At 37.0% G+C, this 26,809-nt stretch overlaps 3 protein-coding genes across 4 annotated transcripts in view; 1 reads left to right on the top strand and 2 right to left on the bottom strand.

The window, feature by feature from the left end:
* LOC128683315 (uncharacterized) overlaps positions 1-22,825 on the bottom strand; it is a 37,222-nt gene extending 14,397 nt beyond the window's left edge. The window contains exons 1-8 of one of the 2 annotated variants that reach the window (XM_053768806.1): positions 22,762-22,825; positions 10,378-10,471; positions 9,035-9,964; positions 7,819-7,997; positions 6,575-6,826; positions 3,005-3,087; positions 1,337-1,468; positions 314-495 (exon numbers count right to left, since the gene is read on the bottom strand). In XM_053768806.1, coding sequence (XP_053624781.1) covers positions 314-495; positions 1,337-1,468; positions 3,005-3,087; positions 6,575-6,826; positions 7,819-7,997; positions 9,035-9,964; positions 10,378-10,423 — 1,804 coding nt within the window. In that variant the 5' untranslated portion in view covers positions 10,424-10,471; positions 22,762-22,825. Of the gene's footprint in view, positions 1-313; positions 496-1,336; positions 1,469-3,004; positions 3,088-6,574; positions 6,827-7,818; positions 7,998-9,034; positions 9,965-10,377; positions 10,472-22,761 lie in introns of those variants that run through there. The other variant, XM_064437011.1, reaches the window with a different exon arrangement.
* LOC128683319 (uncharacterized protein) overlaps positions 1-26,809 on the bottom strand; it is a 155,517-nt gene that overhangs the window by 111,999 nt on the left and 16,709 nt on the right. The window lies entirely within an intron of this gene.
* LOC128683317 (KIF-binding protein-like) lies at positions 24,770-26,666 on the top strand. The gene has a single exon (XM_053768808.2). The coding sequence runs from the start codon at positions 24,878-24,880 to the stop codon at positions 26,537-26,539; it is 1,662 nt and encodes a 553-aa protein (XP_053624783.1). The 5' UTR covers positions 24,770-24,877; the 3' UTR covers positions 26,540-26,666.

Genomic DNA, 26,809 nt, shown 5'->3' with positions numbered 1-26,809 from the left:
CAATGTTAAGTCAAAAAGTTTGGAGTAAAGATTTTTGTGTATGCAAATGGCGCGGGTATTTACATAGCATGGAACTGATGTGACAGGTTTTTTATATGAGTAAATAGTACTTAGATGGGTGTTTACTATAGTGATGGTCTACTGAGAGTATATATGAGTCTAAGTTAAAAAAATCAATAAGTTCAAACCTGGGACCTTTTAATCCTGTCCTTGTCTATTTTCCATTATAGCATCAAAATTCTCATCTTGATTCATCTGATCGACTGAAGGCTCATAAATAATGTGAATTGAATTAAAATTAATATAAACTCACCAATGCTAATGAGGACTTCGCTGTCCCCGGCCAAGGGTTCCGCGGCCCTGACGCGGAACTCCAACAGTTTGCCAACAGGTGGGTCCCGTATCTCGAACGAGCAGGAACTGGTCACACCAGCTTCCAAGTATTCTTGGTGTTTGAGATCTATTGCGTACCACGTCTGAAGATGTGGATTTGTCCTAAAATCACACAATACTGTTTTTGTCATCAAGGAAAATCAGTTATTTTTGTCGTTTAGTGTCCAGGCATTTTGAGAAACTGACGATTTCATAAATATGTTTCATTAACTTGACCTATGCTTCATGGGCGATTAGACGGGCAGATTGCTCATTAGACTTGTCGCGTTGTGATACATAATAATAATAAATAATAAATATATAAGGACAAATCACACAGATTGAGCTAGCCCCAAAGTAAGTTCTATACTTGTATTATGGGATACTAACTCAACGATACTATATTTTATAACAAATACATATATAGATAAACATCCAAGACCCGGGCCAATCAGAAAAAGATCATTTTCCATCATGACCCGACCGGGGATCGAACCCGGAACCTCTCGGTTCAGAGGCAAGCACTTTACCACTTCGCCACCGAGGTCGTCATACATAGACTTTATAATCAGAATTCCAAATAATTCATGAGGCTTGTCATGACAGTGGGCACAAGTGACGTCACAAATGTTGGAATCAAAATGTGTTTCAATTATTATTACACTTTAATGAGAAAATACTAATAAAAATAATACTAAATGTTATATATAAAATTGATCATTTTCAATGGCATTTGATTATCGTGTTTCATTATGTCATTTACACAGGAAACTATTCTTTATTTCCACTTCTACAAGACATTTTCCATTTCAATTTGGATCAAAAATGTTTTCTCTTTATTACATACGATCTTTATTTATCATTTCCTGGACACCAACATTAAATCACGGGACAACACGCAGACATTCAAGGTGGTCATATGACAATTTAAAAACCCTATTGCTATTGTAGGTAGAGTACATACCATTCTACCAGCTCAACCCTTCTTTGGCTCGTCTTCAAAGACTCAGTAATTTTATTTCTGACGCTGACTTGCACATCCCTCATCAGTTCAGACTTCACAACGTGCAAATAATAAAAATTATCGTCTTCCAATCTGCAAAAAAAATACACACCTATATACTAAAACTGAGTCACTATGTCTACATATCTCCCCGCAATCGATGGCTCATCTTCTCGTCTGTCCTGAGTGCCCAAACACCTGTACTCGGGTCGACCTGATGGCAGCTTCCGCTGAAGCCATCGAAGTGGCTCGGTTCTGGCAAGAATATACAGGGTTACTGGTATCTAACGCATAAACTTCCAAACCAACCGAGACTAACCTTTTATTCTAAGACTTTCGTCTAAACGTAGTAAATAATATTTTTTCCCTTTTTCTATAAAACGTTAACTCTTTGTTCGATTCCTCTACATAACGCTACTGTACTGTCTCGTGTTGCTTGGCTATTACATAGAGTTAAGACGTGTAGAATCACAAATTGGATTGTATTTTTTTGATATGAAAAAAGAAACTACGAATCACGTTAAGTCGTCGAATAAAAGTTGCTTGTTTTGATGTACCCAAGTAGTCTTTAGGAGGTTTTGCGTTTGATACCGGTAACCCTGTATATATAGCACCCAGCGTTGTAGATTTGCCATCGACACGCAAAGAAGAAGATTAATCTACACAACTATATTATTCCTTAATTCGATATTACTTACGTATAGTGTTTATCTTTATAATTCTTACATATTAAAACATAGTCCTCTGCAGCGTATGTCTGTCTGTTCACGATAAACTCAAAAACTATACACGGATTCTCACACGGTTTTCAGTCATCATAAACAAAGAGTGATTTACTGGACGGATTGTTATGAAATTAGTCACATGGGTAACATAACCAACTCCCCCAGGAGCGACGTCCTGGCGACGCCCCTAGCTTCTATATGTATTATAAAAGTATGTTTTATATTTTATATACTTCACAGTTTATTTGTATGTATTAAGTATTAGATAAGTTTTCTATTTATTATGCACTTCATCGCAACACAATGCTATAACAGTTTGGTCTTACGGTTGACTTGTTGTTGTTAACATTTGTTTGTAAATTTTGTAAAATTAAGTACTTATTCAATAAATATACGTAACGTACGTAAATTCCGTATGCTGTCTTCCGTAAATATGTATATTTTATTTTATTTATTTTATTCATAGGGCACACAAACAGATTACAGACAAAATAAGAACATAATTAAAATTCCAAATATAAGAATTTGCGTATTTCTAATTTGCGCACTAAAAGCCAATCTATTCTACATTATATATTATCTATAAGTAATATTATTATAAAGAGGTAAGCGTTTGTGAGTGAAACATACAAAATTTTTGAGGCGGGGAATCTCCGAAACCAACGAAACCGATTTCAAAAATTATTTCACCACTATAAGAAGTGTACTTCTTATAGTCGTAGTATATCTTCCAAGATTGCTATAGGCTAAATATTATTTCAAAATTCCCATAGGAGTGAACCTCCGGGCAACATCTCGTAATATATATATATATATATATATATATATATATATATATATACTAAATACCTACTAAAGTTCCATTGGAAAACAATAAAATAAAATATAAAAAAAAAACACAAACCTGCAGTATTTTATTTCCATTAAAAATTCACCGGAAGAACACTTTTCCATGTGGCCATTCCCATTTGAGCCAATTAAATATTTCTAAAACAAAAAATAAATCAAAAGCACTCAATTTTGCCCAGCCAATTATTACTTTTTGGCTGATAAAATTTACTTCATATCAAAAATAAATTAAACACGGAAAACGACGTAATATATTAGTAACGCCTTCTATCATAATGCCCCTACAATGCCAACACTGAATAAATTCGTTTATTTCGGCATTTCTTCTCAACAGTGTTCCAATGCTAGTAGTGTATCGAAACATATTATATAATTACAAACATTCATGTCAAAAATTACATGTGAAGGTACAATTCTAAATCTATACTATTATTATAAAGAGGTAAGCGTATTGTGAGTTTGTATGTTGGAGGCGGGTAATCTCCCAAACTACCGAACCGATTTCGAAAATTTTTTCACCATTAGAAAGGTACATTATCGAAGATTGCTATAGGCTATATTTTATCTCAAATCTCTCCCGGGAGCGAAGCCCCGGGCAACATCTAATTCTAAATAAAACACAACAGAAAGAATGATATTTTAACTAAAGGTTTTCTCATAATTTTATTATCTAAAGTATTCTTAGAAAGGCACCCTTTGTTCTAATAACAAATGAGTCAGTATCACTATCACTGAAAACAATGCCTGTCAAAGGTTAAAATAATGATCCTTATCTATTATCCTATTGTTAGTACCTAGACTATACCCGCGACTTCGTCGGGACTTCGGCTTAAATAAAATTTATTTAGCTACAACAAGGTTCTTATAATAAATAATCAGTTTACAAAAAATTGAAATTTTAGCCACAAGCTTTTATTGTTGTCAGTGAGATCTTATTGCATTTAATGCCTCACAAAAAACCCATGTCCGTGCAGTAAACGGTTGATGAGTTCCCTCCGTTTGGAGCCGATCCGAATAATAATGCATTGTTATAGAAACTGAAGCGGCTCGGGAAATTTCAATTCTGTAGGTCAACTGGAAGTAGGAGAAATCTAACTTGCAAGATTTGATTACAGACGACGGGGCAGGTGAAACTATATAAAAGCTTGTAATAATTATTTTATTTATTACAAATTAAAAACCTCTGTCTTTCAATATTCATTTCGCTACAAATTTTGAACGTCTGAACCGATATTCATTAAACATGGCTAAGAACACTCGGGATAAAATCATCTATGACACAAAAAACTAAACGAAAATCAGTTCATCCGTTTGGGAGCTACGATGACACAGACAAAAATTGCGCGATTGTAGGTGTATTAGTCATCTCAATAAATCGAATTTTATTTCATCTGAATCCGTGTATATAGTATATAGCACAACCAGTATATATACTATACATAGCTAAGCATATGTTTGCTGTTTATGATTGCAAGGTAAAAAAAACCTAAACGAAGTCGCAGGCAGACCTAGTTTAGAATATATTAGTTAGAATTTCGGGTCGGATTGGAAATAAGGCATTATATTATAGTTAATTTGGAAATATAAGCAATAAGCCAACAAGCGTCAGGAACTTATCGGTAAGTATAGCTGAAAATCAACCGGTTTTCAATTCACACAGCTCGCTCTAGCCAGCACAGCAACGCACAGCATAGGGGCCCTAGTTTGCAAACGCATTGCGTTCGACCCGCACTGCACAACACACATTTAGTGGATCTCTGGATCTTAAGCTCTCTCTTATCCACGCTTATTTCTTGTTTCATTCACAGCTGTGACGCTTTTAAACCTGAGATCGATGTAGAAAGTGATGCCATCAAAAACATGCTGTAAAAAACCCAAGTCGCGCAGCTCAGTTCTTCTATCGTAAAAAGTTGTGAGGTCCATGTAATACCAAGTCGATTAATTTATTTAGTCCCTACTTAAGGGACCTTCTGTCTTAAGTTATTACGTAAGTTATTATCGTATCAATATTAAAAATCTTTTAGGTTTTAAATAAATAGATATTTAAATGTTAAAGACCGACGCTCAAGACGTCACCATCCTTGTGAACGCTATATTTTCCTATAACTGTCAACGCTATATCGGCGGCGTCTTATTGATCTTCACTAAGCCATCCGCCGATTCGACACGTTAAACTCTTTGTAGTACAACATCCACGTGAGGATAAAGAATGCTCCTATCCTAGGGCGGAAACCTCACGCCATATTATATTACTAATTTAATGGTCTTCACCAGCGGTTTGCGTTCAATTGGTCACATCACAGCATCTATCCTAATCCTAACTAATATTACAAATGCGAAAGTAAGTTTGTTTGTTTGTCACCTCTTCAAGCACCATTTACTTAACAATTCTCCTTGAAATTTAGCATACATATAGTTTGAAAAACGGAGAAGGACATAGGGTGTTTTTCATGCCAGAAAAATAAATCGTACCGTGGGAAATCACGCGGGCCAAGTCGCAGGCAAAAGCTAGTAGACTATAATTCCACATTAATCTACTAGAGACTTCAAAAATAACTTTTCAAAGATATTATTATGTCAAGACTTGAGGAGTTTAGTCTGTTACCACAGTAACGTGAAGACGACTTCGCGCAAAAATCTGTCTCGACGAAAAAAGTCACAGGCCGCAGATTGCCGATCGCTGGATTCTAATCCAATGGCTTGATGGATTAGAAGGGTAAAATTTCCCTATGAGAGGAACCCAGGTAGTTTTCTAGCAAGGCTTGTCTTTGTTAAATACTAGGTATTTCACATGTAAATCACTTACATATAACATTTCTTACACAAACGGACGTACAAGTATCTCACAATTACAATCAGTATTCTGAGATCATGACGTGATGTAATCTACATATCAACGGAGATAGTTCACAATTTGTCTTTGTTACTAGCAAAACATGTGGTGATTTTATTGTTTTCGACTTTATGACTGTTATATACTATTGAGAAATATACTTATACATATATGTAAGAAACAATCATCGTAAGCATAAAAATGATCAACAATGTTTAAATGAGTTTATTTCGGCGTTTCTTCACGAAATGCAAGTAGTATGTAGCTTTTGGGAAATTACAATCCTTACAATCCAAACTAAAAACTACGGCACGAATTTTCCTGCGATTTTCACCAAAAGATAGTAGTGATTCCCGAGGAAATTTTAGATGTATGTTTTATTACGTTTTTACCCGAGCGAAGCCGCTAGTAGAGCTAGTATAGTTAACATAAAATTTAACGTGAAAAAGTGCCTGTGAAGGTCTAATTTCTGAGTAAATGATTTGATTTTTTTTTGCTGTTTAGCTGCACGTAAATAAATGTTTATACTAAAATTTGACCTCTGCTATATAACTAATAATAATAATGGGCATGTCAACTGCTACTCATGAAGTCCAGAGTTCGATGCCCGGGCAGTTCCAGATGGAAAATTATCGTGTCAATGGCGTGACTACTAAGGATGCCAAAGACCATTCGAATAGGAGAAAAGCGATCCCTGGGCTCTGACGGTTGAGGAAGAAACCGGCATAATGCTTAGAAGAAAGAGACAAAATATTTTCGCTGACAGCATATAACAAAATCACTGAAACTTACCTTACCAGGGACTGTCAAATAGGCGTCCAATTTCATACATCGAATGTTGTGCGCCGGCTTCCGCTCCGGATAGAACTTTCTCACTTCACGGAGAACGGGCGGGGAGACCACGGCTAGATGCGCAGACGCACTGTTAATGAATACTGATCTCTGATTGGGCAGGACCCTGCGCAACTCGCAAAGCACCTCACCAGCCATGGATGGTTCCAACTTCATAATGTTTAGGAAATACTCGCCGTCTTTGCAGATCACCTAGGACATTTCAAAATTGTTATACAAATTTATTTTTAAACGCTCTGCTCTCATATTTTCACAGTAGAAAACTTACTTAAGTACTTGTAAACTATTAATAAAAGTAATTTGTAATTGGTATCAAATTATAAAACAAACTATAAAACAATATTCTGCATTATATTCAAAACGTCATCTGTCAACAAACAACACATACCTAAATTGACAAATCACGATTTTTTTAAAATCAATTACGTATTTTTAACCGACATAGATAAGGAATGAGGTTCTCAATCCATCATATTTTTTTTTTCCAACGTGATTAATGTTAACCCATGACGTAAAAAGAGATTTAAAATATAACTGACATTTCCAATACATTACAAGCATGGAATTAGTAGTTACTCCGACGAAGTACCTACTAATTCCATGATTACTAGATTATTTATTTATTTTTAGGTTACTCACTGAACGTCAGCCTGCATCAGATGAAAACCGTGTCACAATATTGATATTATAACATTTAAGTATTATTCTAAATCCTTTTCACTATAACGAAAATGCATCATCGGCAAAATCATCGACTTATCGAACGATGGAGCCGTAACACAAGAAAATAAGTTAAATATAAATAAATAAATATATTAGGACAAATCACACAGATTGAGCTAGCCCCAAAGGAAGTTCGAGACTTTTGTTAAGAACTTATACAACAGTATATGTAACTAAAATTTTTTTAGCAATGTCCGTGCAGTAAACCGTTGAGGAGCTCCCTCGGAAGCCATTCATGGATGCACCATCAGGTCATGCTTATCATACCCAATAATGCAATGTCATCAAAATTAAACGTGTACACAAAACTTCAGCCCAAACGTTTGAAGATTGCTCACACAAATTACGAACATACTTACATTGCAAGAACAAAAAGCATCTACAAATCTACTGTTCTCGTAAATAAATTACGCAGACGATGCTGCGAGCTAAACTAGTTTCAAATTAAACAGAATACTTACATCAAATTGAGAATTGGTACGTTCTATTCGAAAATGGCCGACGTACCATACGACGTAATAGTATTTGGAGTCTTGCAACTCAAAGCTGCAGTCGAAGCTGACTTGGCTGCCGCAGCAGGCCACGGCTGACAGCAGCGGCGTCTTCAGCAATACTATAGGTGGGTTTAGCATGGGGCTGGCTGGAAAAATAATACGTGTTTTACCAAAATATACTTTTGATTCATGTTTGTATTGTCTTGTTACTTGTAAGATTTAATTACAGATAAACATACGAACATCAAGATTTTCACAAGATTTTATAATATGTAAGTAAATATATATAAATATATATGTAGGATTTTTTTTTGTTAATTAATTTCTGAACGCTAAGAAAGGCTAATTCGGAAGTTGATGGTTTCCGAACGAGCGGATGTAGCTATCTCGCTCTAAAAAAAGATAACACTGTAAGACATTGTGGAGTCGCGTAAGATTTTTTTTGTTATTAAATAATAAAAGAGTACAAAGTTAACCCAAAATATTATTTTATTTAGACCCTCCCACATATATATTGGGACAAATCACACAGATTGAGCTAGTAAGTTCTAGACTTGTGTTATGGGATACTAACTCAACGATACTATATTTTATAACATATACATATATAGATATATAGATAAACTTCCAAGACGCGGGCCAATCAGAAAAAGATCAATTTCCATCATGACCCGACCGGGGATCCAACCCGGGACCTCTCAGTTCAGAGGCAAGCACTTTACCACTGCGCCACCGAGGTCATCAAATAAAATAAAAACTTTGTGAAAATCTTTTTTATCCCTCGGCATAATACATAGACACGTTTTTTTAAAACAACCAAGCAGGCAAACAAGCATGTGGCCCACCTGAAAGTAAGTGGTCATCATTGCTTATCAACACCAGGGGTAACAAAGGCACGCCTACGTTGTGGCCTAGGATCTTTTGCCACAGTACCCTGTAACTACACAGCTTCTCACCTTTCAATCCGGAACTAAACAATGCAAGCACTGTTGTTTTGCAGCAGATATAGATGAGAGTGAGATACCCATGCAGACGACCTATGTACCAAAGTCTACTTCTGATAAAATGTACGTTTTACCTTAATGAAATCGGTGGTTAGTACTGAAGATAACCCCTCTGCACAAACTTATAAAAACTTTCTATACCATAATAGTGTAGGTAGATTAAGTACATAGGTACTTACGATTAACATTCACAAAACACGATGTTGAATCAGTGCGCCCACTAAGCACGTTCTCCAATACTACTGAGTATTCAGCCGTATCTGATCTAGTAGCTTGAAGTATTCTTAAACCTATATAATCTCCAATGTATTCCTCTGCTACTAGTCTATTATTGCAATCAATTAAAGCACCATTTTTGAACCATTTTATCACCGTGTTCGTGTCATAACGGACCTTGCATATTAGCCTCACGTCTTCATCTTCATTAACCTCAACCTCGTCAGTTAAATGTTCTTCGACTACTGGTATTTCATTATTATATGACTTCAGATCTATATCTAGTATACAAACGTGGGCTGAGGAAGATGTCACACCAAATTTAGTTTTAGCTACTACCGTGTAAATTCCTGTGTCGTTCAATCTAGCGCAAAGAACAGATAACACTGATGAACTACTATTGTCCAGAATTATTTTCCGTTCATTTGGTGTCAAAACTGTGTCACCTTTGAGCCATTGGAATTCTATGACATCAGAATTAAATTCTACTTCTAATTCTATTCTCTCTCCTAGATTAACTGTAACATTTTTAAGTTGTTTAGTAACAGAAAGACTTTGCTTAGGACAGGGACACGTGTGAATACACTGAATTCTATCAGATGCTACTTGCAGATTAGCCTTGGAGAATATTGCGCTAGAACTGTTTTTGAGTAATATAATATACAGTCCATTATCTTCTTCGGTAACTGATTCTATTTCGATTCTTCTCCATTTTCGATCAGATATCATATTAATTCTGCCGCTGGGGTTTATCTGTCTTCCATCTTTGTACCAGAAAGCCGTTGGTTGGTACCCGTTTATTTTACATTCAAGTTCGATTGTACTTCCTTCTGTGACGACTGTACCTTCCAAATGTTGTTCTATTTCAAGTGGTATAACAAGATTTACTGCTTCTGTAAAGTCAAAATCATATTATTCACAAAAGGGTCCGATAAACGGATAACGTAGTGATCCTGCTCGGCTTCCGCTTTTAAGTACGATACATTTTATAAATGCAATACACTAAAAAGTATTCAGTTAGGTATATACTTAAATTTATCCTTTTCGAAGATTAATTTAAGAAAGAACTTATTGTAAACATCTGTCATGTGCTTTTAATATTATTTTAATTATAAACGGATATTTTATAAACAGACTCGCGACTTCATCCGCCGAACGAAAGATAGCCTATATTACTCCATCTATGACAAATTTGATCAAAGCCTAGGTTCAGTAATACAGTTACAAAAAAAAAATAAACAAAAAGTTTCAAATATTTTCTCTCTATGCTGGTTAGTATGGAAAATCATTAGATTTTACTTCTTACGTGTTTTTATTATTTCACACTGTACTTTTTGCGTAATAGCCTCCATTCCAGTCCACCTTGCCTTCACTATTTCACGCCCTTTTCCACTATTTATCTGCAACAATTAATTAACAACTACTCAATTATTTTTTACACAAATGGTAATGACAATAAAAAAAATATGCTAAACATATATGTGACTAGGCAGCTTTTTACCGGCGGCTTCACCTGCTTGAAACGCCCTCGGGCACAATTTTTTCTTCGTGTTAAAATGGTATTGGGGTAGTTATAATAATATCCATAGCGCATTGAAAATGTACCTATTTCATACCAACTATTAGACTTATCCTAAATGCAGTAAATAATATTTATTAGACCTTAAAAACTTAAAATAATTAGTAAATATGAAGGAACATTTTCATCTTGTATATTGGAATCACAACCAGTCGAAGAATAAATAGAAAATAAACAATGGATATCGGGTTCCGGCGACCTGTGGATGAGGAAAATAACAGAAAATTCACAGGTGAGGTGAAATTAAACTAACTTAAAACCGGACATACGCTATACGTTGCTTAGAACTCGAGATATTAAGAATAATAATAAAAGCCCGTAATAAACATTGCCGAAGATCTAGAAGAATCTAGTTATGGATATATAATTGTAAATGAACATAACGCATTAATAGTGCTTTACCAAGTGAAGGTTTCACACAATCATCTAAATAAGTTGTTTTGTTAAAATCTACAAGGTAACTCGTTCAGATACATTTGCTTCTATATATGCAAGCAAGTATCTGTGAGTCACGCGACTCATATGGAGTCACAAGGCGACATGTTGACGTCGGGCAATACCAAAAACAAGAAGGAGCGTCGGGCCGAACTGGATGCGGCCATTCCGCCTCGGACAACAGTTCGTAGATTACTTCTATAACTAATATTTCGGCCCTATTAAACCGTATTGTCCTATTAAATTGATTTATATCAAAATTCATTTCTACCTTTTTCATTATTTAAGATTAGAAGTAAAAACTAAATAACTTTTCTAAACTTAAAAAACTTTACTATTGTAACCAACTTTATTTACTGTTTACTCTTTCTCTAATATGAGCGTTTCCCCGGTTTCTTTCGCGGCCGTTGAGCGTCGAAGCCCAGAAGCATTCCTACGTTTACGCGGTACCCACTTCGCACGGTCGTCGGCATCCCTAGTTGTCAGACCATTGTCACGCTTGTCGTCCTTGACGACATCAAGCCAGCACTTCTTAGGTTCTCCTTCTGCTCCTTCTATTCTTAGGTGCTCCTTCTGCCAAGCGGGAGCGTCATAGCCTATCCTTGACAACCTCGGTGGCGCAGTGGTAAAGTGCTTGCCTCTGAACCGAGTGGTCCAGGGTTCGATCCCCGGTCGGGTCATGATGGAAAATGATCTTTTTCTGATTGGCCCGCATCTTGGATGTTTATCTATATATGTATTTGTTATAAAATATAGTATCGTTGAGTTAGTATAAGTCTCGAACTTACTTTGGGGTTAGCTCAATCTGTGTGTTTTGTCCTAAGGCAAAAATATTTTATTTATTACTTATTTTGCCCTAAGGCAAAAATAGTCAAATACACGTTTAATTCTAAAGACAGCATACTCACGAAAGATATACAGAATTATTAATATTGATCTGGTAACTACAATACTAAATTATAATTATTTTTATTGACAATAATATATATTTTTCTATTTCAACATGATCACACAAATATATTCCGCAACAGGCTTTGTTGAAAAGATATGCCAAGCACCGAATGCCACATGCATAGACAAATGTTCATCTAACAAAACAATCCACAATTATAATGCTCTATAACCCCTATTTATTTTTAATATTTTATTTAATGTAATTTTTCATAGGTATGCAAAATTACATACCTCTTGCGGAGGTAAGTCTAGGTCCGCAAGAGGTAAAATGTATAAGGGACATATAATTATGATCTAAATCTTTTGTACCTACATTTTATGCATATAAATTGATTGATTGATTGATACTTTCGGTCAAAACGTGTATGTGAAATCTTGGTATAGGTTTTCTAGGCAGATTTTGATGTATTTGATTGAATCAAATACATAATGTGAATGGACATAAAAACAAATTGCCGTGGAGTTCCTTATCAATGTTATCATAGAACGAGCATTGTATGCACTCCTTGGAGCGACGCGTATTTGCATTTTTACGCGAAAATTTACGAACGTAATGATCTTTTCAAACGGACTTCTATACAAATAGAGGCTATTATAATGTTTTACGGTATATTTTACGATACATTTTATATGGAACTTAACTGATTATAACCTCATTAAATAGCTAAATAATCACATTTATATAATCATAATCTAAATATATAAAAGAACAAACTGAATACCTGACTGACTGACATATCAACGTACAGCCTGAACCGCTGGGCGTAGAAACTTCAAATTTGGCACGTAGGTTCCTTATGTGGCCTAGGGATGCACTAAGAAAGGATTTTTCAAAATTCACCCTCTAAGGGGGTGAAAGGGGGGTTCAAAGTTCGTATGGGGAAACCAGATTAGTTAATTTGTTTTGTTTGAAACTTTACAGGATTACTTCTATCAATAAATGAGTAAATACGGGTCTCCGGATTTTTCAAAAATTTACCCCTAAACGGGGGAAAAGGGGCTAAAAAAGTCAAATATCAACATGGGTATTGTATGTACGGTTTTTCGGGTCGCTGATTACGAATAACACAACGTATTTGAAAACTAACGTGGTGGAAGTGAAATACCATCATCCCTATTAGGGTGGAATGGGGTTGTTATGATTATATTTTGATATAATCATAAAACGTGATGGCACATAATATGTAGGAAACGGTACGGGATATCTACAATTCTACATTACATAGCAGGAAGCGGACAAGTTGGACAAGTTTGCGGGACGAGACACACAGCGGGAAACGGGAAATTGAACTAAAGATGAGAAAAAATGCGAATTTGAATCATATATGTTTACCAGTCTAACAAAGTACGCGATAAAATTACTGAGATTTTGCTATGAAATAAACGCGGGCGAAGCCGCGGGCAAAAGCTAGTATTTCATAAATTGTAGCGACTTTCAAAATAGGAAGATAGTATAGTATCAAAGCTGTACATGGAATAACTTTAAAATGTATAAAATACTGTTTAAAACATACTCTGCGTGTCTGTAATGGTTGGCACATTACAGACAGGCATTACCTATCAGTTCTATCTCTTTTAGATTCACTGCCATCCCAGTCAGTACGTGTACAGTCAACAGCACGTCAAGCTAACCAGATTCATTACAAATTCGCCTCTTATCGCGGCGCGGCATAAGATAAGATCTTTGCGAGGTAACTTGATATGTGATGAAACTAGTAGACTATACTGCGCAAAACACCACTTACTAATTTTTATGTACTGATTAAGTTTGCGCGACAAAATATTACTTCATACTAAGGAATTTAATTAAACCTAAAGGGCCAACGAATATTAGTTTTTAAATTCTAGAACAGAGTTAAATATTTTTATAATTTTCAACGTCGAATTTAAAATTAGTTTTTTATTTAACTTGTATAAAACGAAAACGGAACCTAAAACTTCAGACAAATGAAAAGTTTATTTCGAAAGTGACTTTTTTTTTTGCGAACCTGCGAGTTTCGAGAAAAACTAAATGTCACCTAGGTACATAAACCATAAAGTTTATGACCGAAGATGAGGACAGAGCCGATGGTCCACGTGACCCCGGTAACCGCATTCACACAGGTTTCGATATCTATAGGTGACACCCGGCCTAACTTCGTAACCAGTCGAAGAATTCAAGCAATGTTGCTGGTCTCAACTAGTATTCCCGTTATCTACGTCCGAGACAAACAATTTTTAATCACCGACCACAGTAAAAAGGGTTATAAGTTTAACGTGTCTGTGTATTTGTATGTCAGTCCGCATAATAGCCAAACGACTGAAAATTTTTGATCTAGTCTTTTTGTTTGAAAGAGAATTTAATCAAGAATGTTCATTAAATGCTTTGAGAATTTAATGATAACTATGATTGTGAACGGGCTATCATCCGTTTGGAAACAGTCAGCCATGGAATTAATTGGTACTCCGGAAGTACTTGCTAAATCCGTACCGTCAGCTCATTTCTAACCGATTCTAGCGACTGAACCGAGAGGTCCCGGGTTCGATCCCCGGTCGGGTCATGATGGAAAATGATCTTTTTCTGATTGGCCCGGGTCTTGGATGTTTATCTATATATGTATTTGTTATAAAATATAGTATCGTTGAGTTAGTATCCCATAACACAAGTCTCGAACTTACTTTGGGGCTAGCTCAATCTGTGTGATTTGTCCTAATATATTTATTTATATTTATTTATTTATATTTTATTTATGAGACGATGCCAGCAAATTCTGAGTCTTGATGACCCTCGCGGTAGCTTTCTCGCACAGCGAATTTCCATTGCAATCAACGCGGGAATGCTGCCTGTGTGATGGGCACCTCCTTACTTAGGGGGGGCTTCTTCAGATATTTTTAATTTATAAATCATTTTTAAGATAGATAGTTTGAGATGGAAATTGATATATTTAGGATTGACCTGGGTTGTGAATGTTTGTCTATATTATGTACCTATCGAAATCCACGGGGGGACGTGGAGTGCTCCTATTCTAGGGCGGAACCACACACCACAAATAGGTCATTGTACATGTACCTACTTATTACTTTCATGCCATAGATTTATTCCATTGACACTTGAAAAGGAAGAAGAATGACAGAATGACATAACAATCAGTTTGATTTTTAAAACAAAAAAAGTTAACACCTAAATCTGATTCCATCTTTTAACAATGGGCAAAATCTTCAAGTAACAACTTCCCAATTACGGATTACGTAAATAAAAAGCAGAAAAATAAAACAATAAAAATGGCTCTAGTTTTGAGAAAGGCTGTGCTACCGAGAAACGTGTCGCTGTTCAAAAATATGAAGGGCCGGTCTCTCGCCACTACGTCCAAGAAGAATCAAGCTACACTGCCAAAGGCACCGGCGAGCCGAGGCATAAAGGATAAAAGAGTGATGCCGCTTGGTCGCAGACGGTTCAGCAGGACAAAACATCTGTTTGAAGCGACCAACCAGCGCGGCGAAGTGTCGAGGTCTCAAGAAGTCAGATTCTGCGTGTCGTGCCCTGACCTCGTGCCGGAATCCCGCACCAAGACACACGTCTCCGTCAGGCATCTCAGTCCTCCCAGATTTAAGCTCATCTTCACAGACCCTAGTTACAAAAAGTCTTCGCCCGTCTTATTCTGCGTTCGTTCTCCTTTGACCGGTGTGACTTCGAAACGGCATTATTCCAAATGCCCTGCGCCATGTGGACCCTGCTGTGGACCTTGTGGTTGTAGCGGCCTCCCACCTCCTTGCAACGTACCTCCGCGCTGCCTTCAATTTATGACCGGTTATTATTATTACCCCTATGGTACATGGTTTTGCGGACCTTACCACGTGGCAAAAACTTGTCCGATCGGGCCTTGTGGCTGTGGTCCCTGCCCACCATGCGGCCCTTGCTGTGGCCCTTGCGGCCCCTGTGGGCCTTGTGGACCCTGTTGTATTTGCCCAGATTGCTGTGCCCCTCCGGCTTTCACTACGTCAATCATTGACGCCGTTCCAAAGGAAAATCTAACGGGCGTTTTTCCTGGAAATCAGATCAGCGCCACACCAAAGGAGTTTATCGAGACCAGGCAGCAGCGTGAGACTAGAAAACCACGTCAGCAAGCTTCACAAAGGTCGAGTCTAAAGTCCAAACATCCATTTGCTGTTGAATCTCCGATGACTTATGATAAACCGATGCCACCACCAAGTATCAAAAAGGTAACTCCAGTGAACACCACGGGGTCTAAAAATATGGCCCGTGTCGTCCCGCCAGTGATGTCCGCGACATACGCCACCAGATCGGGTTGCCGCTTCCATGGTTACAGCTTAAACAGAAACATGAGCACTGATGTTAAGAAGCCCCTTGTCACCACAGCGTGGCCTTTAAATGATATAAAGCCAAGTGACTACTCACACGATCCGTTAAAATCGGTATCGACTCCAATTTCAGAAGAATCGTTCACGAAGGCCGAACACCCCTTCGAACTTTCCTCTAAGTCCGAAGCCCGCAAAGAAAAGAGTAATTTTCAACATAAAATAAAACCGAAGTCTTCTCCCGTGATTCCTTACGAGAACCCCAAAATTCGTTCTCCTCCGTCACCAACAGAGATAGAATGTTATTCGACTTCTAAATATTACACCCGGTCAACTTCCTCTATCGATCGGGTCTTTGCAAAAGCTATACCCGGCAAATTGAATTAATAACAAGGCTAATCCAGCTTAATATAAAGATTTATTATGCTCAATTGAATATATCATCATTAAAACGAATATATTGAATATTGCATTTTTATTTTAATCTCTATACTGATGACCTGAATTAATGTTGATTGCGCAAATTACAAAGCAATACTTTTCCTAAATCCAGTGTTTCCTTCCGCGTTAACTGAATCTCTACCACGAAACATACAAACTCATACTAACGTTACTAACTTCCGCACACGCTGTCTATTTTATACATATCGTATAAAAAAATATGTGGACGCAATGTCGTTTTGTATGTTTCAAGGTAGCCCCCTGAGCTTTGAATCGAGGTGATTTGGTGTTAAGATACTAATGATGAATAACATACTCGTAAGCTACTTTTGCCGCGGACCAATCGACGGTACACAGAACTAAGTTTTTCTTATCGAACGTCTAACGTTAGATTTTATTCTAGTCGCCTAAAGCATCTGACACGAGTTGCCAATCGACATCTATTGTAATTTTGGACTCTGCTGTTATAGGTACCTAGTTACCATGGGAATAATAGTCCTTAAGTTACTATCTAGGTATATATCAAGGGACAGGTATTAGGTATATTAGCGAGCAGGATTGCCAACTAGTATCTTTTTATTTACATTTTAGATAAAAAAATAGTACATAAAATACCAGTTTGGTTCGCTTATTATTTATATCCCTGTATTAGTAATTAGGGGCGGATATTTTCATTAGTTACATTGCATTGTACGTTTATTAGCAGTTCGATCGGTGTAGTAACAGTCATAATTGACGATAATTCCTATTTTAATTTCTGCATGGAATTAGTAGGTACTCCGTGGACTTACTAAATCCATGCATTTCAGTGTCAAAACCTAATAGAAAACAAAGGAGCACAACGGCCGTGGTGCGTTGTCGCAAATCTTCCACATGCAGTCTCGCGCTGTTCACTATCTGCAGTCATGTAACGCCAAAAGGCATGTCATTATCACATTACCGTAATGATGTTTTAATATTTCGAGCCGAAGATATTGCAAATGCATTTTTAACCGACTTAAAAAAGGGGATTACGCTCTCAATTCGAAATTTCGTTTTGTATCCTGTCAAATTATAATATCTGTCAGCATTTTACGCCCAGCAGAAATGTCGACATTGTTTTTGTTTTCTTTTTTGTTCTGTGGTAGAATTATTAATTTAACGACCTGCGTGGTGTATGGGTTCGATTCCGAACGCGAGAAAATATTAGTACCTTTTTTTAACAAAAATATTTGTCTGCGGTTCTGGGTGTGTTGCACCCGTTTCTATCTTTGTGTCCATTGGACACGGGATACATACTATTAAAATGTATTTTAACCGAAATGTTAAAATCCATTGAAAGAAATTATTTCAAAAGAAACATTGATTTAATAAAACATTCAATAATTTGTTAACTTTGCAATAAGAAATTAACGTGAAAGTAAATTCTATAGAACACCACAATACACGACTAAACTGACGTTAATGGTACGGAATGTAACCAACAAAAGGTTGGAAAGATTCTCTCTTAGTCAGCCGTTGTGCAACTGATTGCATAATATATCCTTTTTGGCATCGGCTGATTCAGAGGTAAAGAACTTAAGTGACATTATTGTATTACGTTAACTCTTTCAAAAAAATTATTCGCGGCCCGTGGCCTGGGCTTTTGAGACTTGCATAGGGACATGGGGCCAACGGTTCCCTATTTTTATGCAAACAATTTTATATCATAATTTAACATGGCATACTTATTGTGATAATAGTTACGCACAATATTAATTCGGCCATACCATAAACATAACAATTTTAAGCATAATCTTCTAAAGCATATTGGCGGCTTATGGGTGGACCAAGGGCCACCCCGCCGCATTACCTACTGCTATGCATATCAAAATTATGGTAAAATAATATTAGCCTAAACTATAATCATACTTATATTGAAAAGGTATGCCTAAAAACAAGCACGTCAAAACATTATTACGTCAAACAAATAACTTCTAACTCGTTATGCTAAATTAAATTAGGATAAATGAATTATGCGAAAAATGGGAACCCGGGGCCAGCATGTACGTATAGGCCTTTGTTCTGAACTGATATGGAGCACGATCATGGCCGCAAGCACTCCATTGAAATGTACATACAACCGATTTTCAGAAAGGACTAGCCGCTCGTCCCGACCTCGCTCGGGTAAAAAATTATAAATTATTCACCTAAACCTTCCTCAGGAATCAAATACAAAAGACAAATACAAAAAATCTTTAACTCCGCAAGTTTCAATAATCAATCACATTGGTGAAAAGCGCTTGAAAATCCGTGCAGTAGTTTTTGAGTTTATCGCAAACAGACAGACAGACGCAACAGGGGACTTTTATAATATGTAAGGATACTAGTATATGGGGCTTTATTGTTGGATGGGCTAGTGCTTGAGTATCCGGGTCCATGGTAGAAACAATGGTGTTTCCCTGACACAACACGGATAAAATAGACAGGTAACTCGCCATAGCTTTGTCAATGGGCTTCCCAAAAAGCCTACATGTTATTATATTATTTTATAACACACTTACAGCTAATTAAACTGACGCGTGTGTACTTATCTCCCTTTGTTCTCAGCTGTTACCTGGCGGTGGTCAAGATGCCTTTGATTGAAAGATGCTAAGTTCGAAACCGAAGTGTCACATAAATTTGTATGCCAATCTGACTCAAGTAAAGAAGTTTTCCACCACCAATTGCTTCTGGTGAAGAAAACTTCGTGAGGAAACCTGCTCACAGGTTGACTGTTTAGCGTAATAGCCAGTAAGTACATGGTGGTAGGTAGTAGTAACAACCATATCAGATGCCTTTAGGCGGATTTGAGTTAAATCTGACGCCAGTGTAGGTATTTATTAAAACACCCAAAATGAAGTACCTAATTCCTTAAGACATGAACGCTTAACATCGTCTTTTTAAAAGACGTTATCATATTTCATTGAAATCCTACGAACAGAATTTTCTAGGAGGTACGTCATAGCGAAGGGCCACCCGGCCAGCCCCCTAGCCTGGCCCCAGAGCCTCCCTAAAATTCTAGGAAAAGCCCAAGTATTGATTTGCTTAACCGGGTGCGCAAACAACGTCATCTTTCATCTCCTCCAGGTATATTATTGTTTTGCTTGCACAAATTATTGAATCGTTGGTGCAACGGGGCACCACGCAAGCGCAAATTTTATCTTATGTTATGTAACAGCTGAGCCTCCAGGCACAAGCATATTTACACGATTCGATGCGTCTATACGATCCCCCAAAACGTATTGTAATTGTGAACGACCCTTGCATTTTTTACAGATTATGTTAATTAAGACTATCGACTGAAACTCTTCCGTTTCGGCGCTGGTCCACATTCTCTATTCCTAATCATGCCAAATTTGTTGTGTACAATTCAGTTGGATGTCGTACAAGGCGATTAAGAGACATAGCCTTGACAGCTGATAGGCAATAATATCAATTACAATTACAGGCAGCCGGCGAATGTAAAATCATAGCCGAATCTTCTCATAACATAGCTAACGTTTCAAAGACTTTGCAGTCGCCGTGGTCGCAGCCCGAGTGGAGTATTGCAGTGAAGTAATTTGGTCAAATGAAGACCAATTATAGTATTTAAGTAGATCCGGTTAGCTGCGAATTTTTGGTAATTTCTTTGGCCATTTTATCTTTAAAACAACGATAGGGTTGTGGTACACTACATCCAATAGAGATGATGCACTGGAGTTTCTTATTCCTCATGGATGAGGGTCGTGATAGTTACGTGGAATGAAACACAGATAACGATTTTGGCACTACTTGGCCTACTCAATTTCACACACAAGTTGATAATCAGTGTGCAGGTTTCCACACGATGTTCTCCTTAACCGGAAGCATGTGCTGGTCGATTAAAACTGCATACACGAGTCAGATTGATATATGAATCACGAGTAGGATCGAACCTGGGACCTTTCGGTCCACAGGGCGTCTTAACCATTACACCACCACTAGTCACTAAAACTTTTAAATCGTCGGCGTCAATTTGAACTGTCGTCGACATTGTAATGTACATTCTGTTAGCCCAACAAAAACCACAGCCGAAAACAGGTAGAGATAACGCGATAGCTTCACATTGTAATTGTAACATGATATGTCTACCGAAAAGGTATGAGTTATTTGGTTTTTCATTATAAACAGAGTCGATGAAGCATGACTTGAATGAAGAACCTAACAGGTAAAGCGATTTTGGTACCTCTTTTTTTTTTAATGTTTGTGTAAATAAAAAATATTGGATTTTATTTATTTACTCGTGTTTGGCAGTCGTTCTATGATATATATATTTTCATGGATTAAATTCTACATTCATAGTATTCTTTTCATAATGATATTCAAATAATAATAATTTATATAACATATTATGTATTACAATTAAAACCGGGACGTCCCGCCAAAATGGGGAAGACTGGCAACGCTGCTATATTACCTATAAATGTATACTTATAGCTGAAAATTGTTTGTGATCAGATTTCACAGTCACGGCAATAACTACTCAAGGCCAAAGAATATATATATATATATACATAATGGCACAATGCACATATATTTTATTTAGGCGCATATTTTTTAGTCATCACATTTGCCGATTTTATTATTTTTGATTTGTAGTATACTCATGGTGTCACTATTAATAGAAGCCAGATCATGGATATAATAATTACTATACGGAGTACCTACTAATTCCATAAGCCAGATATTAGACAGTGACAGATTTTGATTTGTTATGAAACAACAAAAAAATATGAAAGATCACTATCACTGTCTAATAATTTATCTCGCTCATGGAATTAGTAGGAACTATAACAAAACATGGAATGTTTCATCTCATCGTATCTCTCGATTTGTTTCCTTTTTCCTACTGAGAACTGCTGTGGTCAGGAATTCTCTCTATATCATCTATATGTCCCTGTTCTACTTCAAGGCAAGAGTGAATAGGCATTGTTTGAGCTTGCGTGTAACATCTTAAACCTCATCTCTGCTTCCCATCAGGCTAGAAGGAGGTCAAACGCACTCAAACTTCTATTAAAAAAAGACTTGTGTTGTATAAGTATGTATAACATATTTTAAAAATTCTTTCCTTCTGGCAAAATTAATAACTCACCCAATTTCGTCATGTATGCTACAAAAATTATAATTCAAGTTAATGGTGACAACATTACGATATCGACCTTTCAAATATATTCCCTAAAAGTACATAGGTCCCAACATTCATACAAGGTAATAAAAGTTGAGTTTTGTAAAATGTAAAAATCCACCCACTATAAACAAATAGTTTTTTTACTTACTGTACCTCGGAACATGCTCTGAATTACTTTTTTTTTACTCTGTTGTCAGGTAGAGACCCTAGGAGCCCGACAATAAATTTATCCGGATTGTTGGATTTTTTTTTTGCATAAATTTTAAGATTAGATAGGTACTTTGTTACAAAGGTTTTCAATTTCTGTGCGCAGGATAATAGAAAGAAATTTATTCATAGCATACTAATATACATCGCAGAAAATGAACAAATTTTTAATATTACAACGGTACATTAAATATGCTACAAAAGGGTACCACTCATGATATCACACTAGTTCAGATATTTGTCAGAACCTATGTTTAAAAACTATTGTGTACTTAATATAATAACTAAACAAACTTAACTAAATATAATATATGTGTTGTATACACTTCCGAAATGATGCGTTCTTGAGAAAATAAAAACTGATTTGTTTTTTTTTTACTTTTAACAGTTTAGCGTTTTTTCGCAGACTGAGAGATTTTTATAAATTTTACCGCGAATATCCGTTTCTTACTATAATTGTTTAATTTTTGTGTGATTTTAAATTTCATTTGTTTATATAGAAATAAATACTTTTGCTCGTTCCTGTGGGATCGATGTACTGATGTAAATGCCTTTTCTTATGTGTATTTATAATATATGCGTTTACAAATATAAATTAACAGTTATACAAAAACCTGATATCAGGTACTTACCGTTTATCGTCTCGTCAAACTCGTATGCGCACACGCATGCTCACCGACTCTCACTAGGTCACTAACTAACTACGAGCAACCAGGGATGCCACTACGATATATCGAGCTAACAATATCGACATTATTGTAGATTCTTATACCAATATATTTTTTAATATGCATTGGTAACATGGCTTACATCAGTCGTTTACACAAATAATAACCTAAAATATAAGTAGGTATATTTTAAATTCCATTGTTAAAGATTATTAAATATTTTTTAATAGTATAGAGGGCAAACGAGCATGCCGGTGATAATCAAACACCACAGGACAACGTCAACCCGAGACGGGTCACCGGTGCGTTGGTGACTTTTGGAGAATGCGATGACTCTTTTATTGAAAGCCCCAATGTCGAAACTATTGGGGAACACCGCCGAGTGGATTTTATTGCATAGTTTACAGTACAACACAGGAAGAAGTTACGTGAAAAACTGACTGTAGTTGAACGCCAACCATACAATATCCACAATAATATCGCTAAAATCGTTGCCATCTGAACTATCGATAGTTTCAACTACCCGCAACCCTAGCTGCGCACGAGTGGTGGGGGTGTAGCGGTCCTGTGACCGCCATTACAATACCAACATTTACTTCAACTTCGAATTTCCCACCTTAACTGGTATACATTGCGCGCAGTTCCATTAAAAACGTCTGGAAGGGATCTAAGTGCAGTATGTTAAGTGCAATGGAGTCTACATACATAAATGTAGTCGTTACCAAATTACAAAATTTACAAGTAACACATGTGATGGTTCTGGACTTGCGCTTGTTACTTACTATCATACATCAGGGTGTTCCTTACAAGGAACCTGGGTTCAAAACTCGACTCACGTGGTGCTAATAACAAAAATTGGTATCGATTAATGCAAATTGCCTTAACTACGGGCAAAATTAGAGTTGTAGATATATTATTATTTATATAGCATAGAATACCACCGCGTGTCGTGAGTGCTTGTTGCGAGTGTGAGCACTGGTCACATACTAGTCCTAGGGAACTGTTTGAGAAATATTTTAAATGGTAAAGTAGTTTTTTTTTAACTAGACACCGTTAGAGAAATTTTAAAGTCATCCACTTTAAAATTTGCTCAAAATTGCAATGCAAAATGTACTTATGCCGCCGGCGAATGAACACAATGTTGCGTAGTTTGTGAGTTTTTTTATAACCGCAAGAGAAAACCAGCAATGAAATTTAAATAAATATATAGGAACAAATCACACAGATCGAGTTAGCCCTAAAGTAAGTTCGAAACTTGTGTTATGGGATACTAACTCAACGATACTATATTCTATAACATATACATATATAGGTAAACATCAATGATCCTGGTCAATCTGAAAAAGATCCTTTTCCATGTTGACTTGACCGGGAACCCGGGATCTCCATTGTAGCAGTCCGGCATGATTACCATTAGGTCACGGAAATGTACATCGAAATCGCAAAGTTCGGTGAACTATTTGGCGATAGTAAATGACTTTACAAATTCGATTTTTTTTTACTCTAAAAACAAAAATAAAAACATCAAAACAAAGAAATCGTCGTTGCTATGCAAGCGCTTTGTCGTCCACGCCATTATTCAATCGTCCAATCAGATGCAACGGTGCCCTATTGATCTCTCCCAGGACTTTGATGCACCCTCCTGTCAGCGGGGCGCGGTGCATTCTTATAAATCAATACTAAGAGCATCACTCCGTGTAAGCTCTATGTTGCATAATATAATTATTTTTAGATGATCAACTTCCAAATGAATTTAGTTTACAGGGGGGTTCCATCATCATCGTCAGCCTACCCTTATCCCACTTTATGTAGGGTTTTTACGTTTCCTATATTTAAATATAAATAATTAAACAAGTATTCTAAATTGGTTTTTAAAATAAACTGACGTAATGCTGAAAACATTACATTTCTATTCAGCCATTCGTGCAAAAATCTTCACCTCAGATCTGGCATATAAGAAATCCATCTTGCACATGTCAAATTAGGTAGACGTCAAGATCAGAACAATTTGAATCATGACTGTGTAACATTTGCTCAAACGTCCGACAAAACTGAATAAAATTGTAAGTGTTTTAAAGAAATGGAGACTTTAAATCGTATCGCATCTACCTTCGAGAACGTTAGGATAGCCATCAAGAAAAAGAATTCTACCGAGAGAATCCAAAGCCTGAAGAAAGATATTCAAAGCATCAGTACGGAGCTTAAAGTACTCGGGAAGGAGAACCACGACAATCATGTAAGGTCTATAGCCATGGAGGGCTATCTCGCTCTACTTTCTGCTAAAACGATCCCAGTGTCTATAGTAGAGAAGAGAAACATTCTCCTCGCGGCCTTTGAAAAGATAAAACATTTCGCTCTCCGCGACGAATGTCTATTTATCACACTTAGAATCCAAAATCTCCTCTGTTACTATTTTATACAGCTAGACATGATCACAAATGCCAGGGATATCCTAGAAAGCATGGAGGACCTTTACGACAAAGTCAGCAAGTCTCAACCTGACAAATTTCTTGACGCAGAAGACTTGTTCACCTCTGAACCAATAGGAAAAATCAAGCGTGTGAACCCTGAGAAAATTGACAAGGTCATAACGAACAACGTGCAGATGCAGGCTTTTATTTACAACAAGTTGAATATGCCGGAGAAGTACACTCTTTACAACCACACTGCCTTGAGGCGACAGCTGGAGATGAAGGAGGGAACTCCGCAGGACTGGGCCCTGAGAGCAGCTCGCCTCGGGAACTACTTCACTTACCTGAACCAACTCGGCAACGCTCGCCATCATCTGTGCGCCGCATACCACGTACTTAGGACTTGCCACGACAATTGTAAACTCATGCCCGAAGAGTTTGTGCTGCAAAAGGCAGATTTTGAGATGCATTTCTTGGAATTAAGCCATCATTGGGTGAAATACGGATTGACTTTACTCAAATTGTCCAAGAAGAAGATTCTGAACCGTTACTTCTCGCAACCCACGTCACGCTCGGACCTATGGAAAACTGTAGATTTGCTCGAGGAGCAGGAAGAGGGTGCAGAAAAATTAGACGAAGAAAATGAAAAGGACCAGGGCGCTGAGAAAAATGGAAAAGGTGACTGTGTCCCAGAAAAGTTGTATACATTTCCTTCGTTAGATTTGAAAGAAATGGAAAATAGAGTGCCGCTAGAAGTGGTATGCTCAGTCGAGGATGCTAGAAAGCTATTCGCTTTTACCCACAAGTGGTTGATGAGGGCGAAGCATTATTACGATTTCGAGCATCACTCTGCTCAGTATATATCTTGTTCTCTACAGTTGGCCGAACTGTATGAGCACTTGGCGTTCTTCGAGAGGAGCATAGACAACCAGTACAGCATTCAGAAGCGAAGAGCTGACGTGTTGGAGACTCTGAACGCGTTGCTGAAGACCTGCGACAACGTGATGTCTGTTCAGATAGACGTGATCAGGGAGCTGTCGCAGGTGCAATTGGAACTGATGGCGTTAAACCTCCAGAAGCTGTGGCGCGAAGAGTCGCAGACCAATATATTCAATTTCGACGCTGACGCAGATTCGATTATAAATTCGTTGGATTCCGAGTCAAATAGAACTCTGACAGAGAAAAATTTGAACACCTCTTGCAAAAACATGTTCTTGAGGAAAATGGAAGCCGCGACTTCAATCAACGGGAAACTGTTCCGTCTCAGCGGGCAGCTGGGAGCGCGGACGCCTTCTCAGCTCAGCCTGAGCTTGGGTTCTTTGAAAAACTAAAACGGTAGCGCCGAAAGTGTTCAAACGAAACACGCGATGAATTAAATGGAAGTGACTGAAAAATAAATATTTGTAAAACAGCATTAAAAATACTGTATAATTTTTAAATAAAAAGTAAAATGCGAAAGCCAGTTTTCTTTATTACTTTTGTAAAGAATACCCAATCACATTAAAGACAGGATTTTTAATATATGTGGCCAATTGTCCATCCGGCTGTTACGCCATTAAAGACCAAGTGCCATTAAAGTGCCAGCTGTCGAGTCCCTTTTG

The sequence above is a fragment of the Plodia interpunctella genome, chromosome Z (assembly GCF_027563975.2).
Source record: "Plodia interpunctella isolate USDA-ARS_2022_Savannah chromosome Z, ilPloInte3.2, whole genome shotgun sequence".
In the NCBI taxonomy this organism is placed as follows: domain Eukaryota; kingdom Metazoa; phylum Arthropoda; class Insecta; order Lepidoptera; family Pyralidae; genus Plodia; species Plodia interpunctella.
This window is presented reverse-complemented; position numbering and strand designations above follow the sequence as displayed.

Excerpts from the sequence above, each read along its gene's own strand:
- LOC128683317 (XM_053768808.2), top strand. The coding sequence starts at position 24,878 with ATGGAGACTTTAAATCGTATCGCATCTACCTTCGAGAACGTTAGGATA.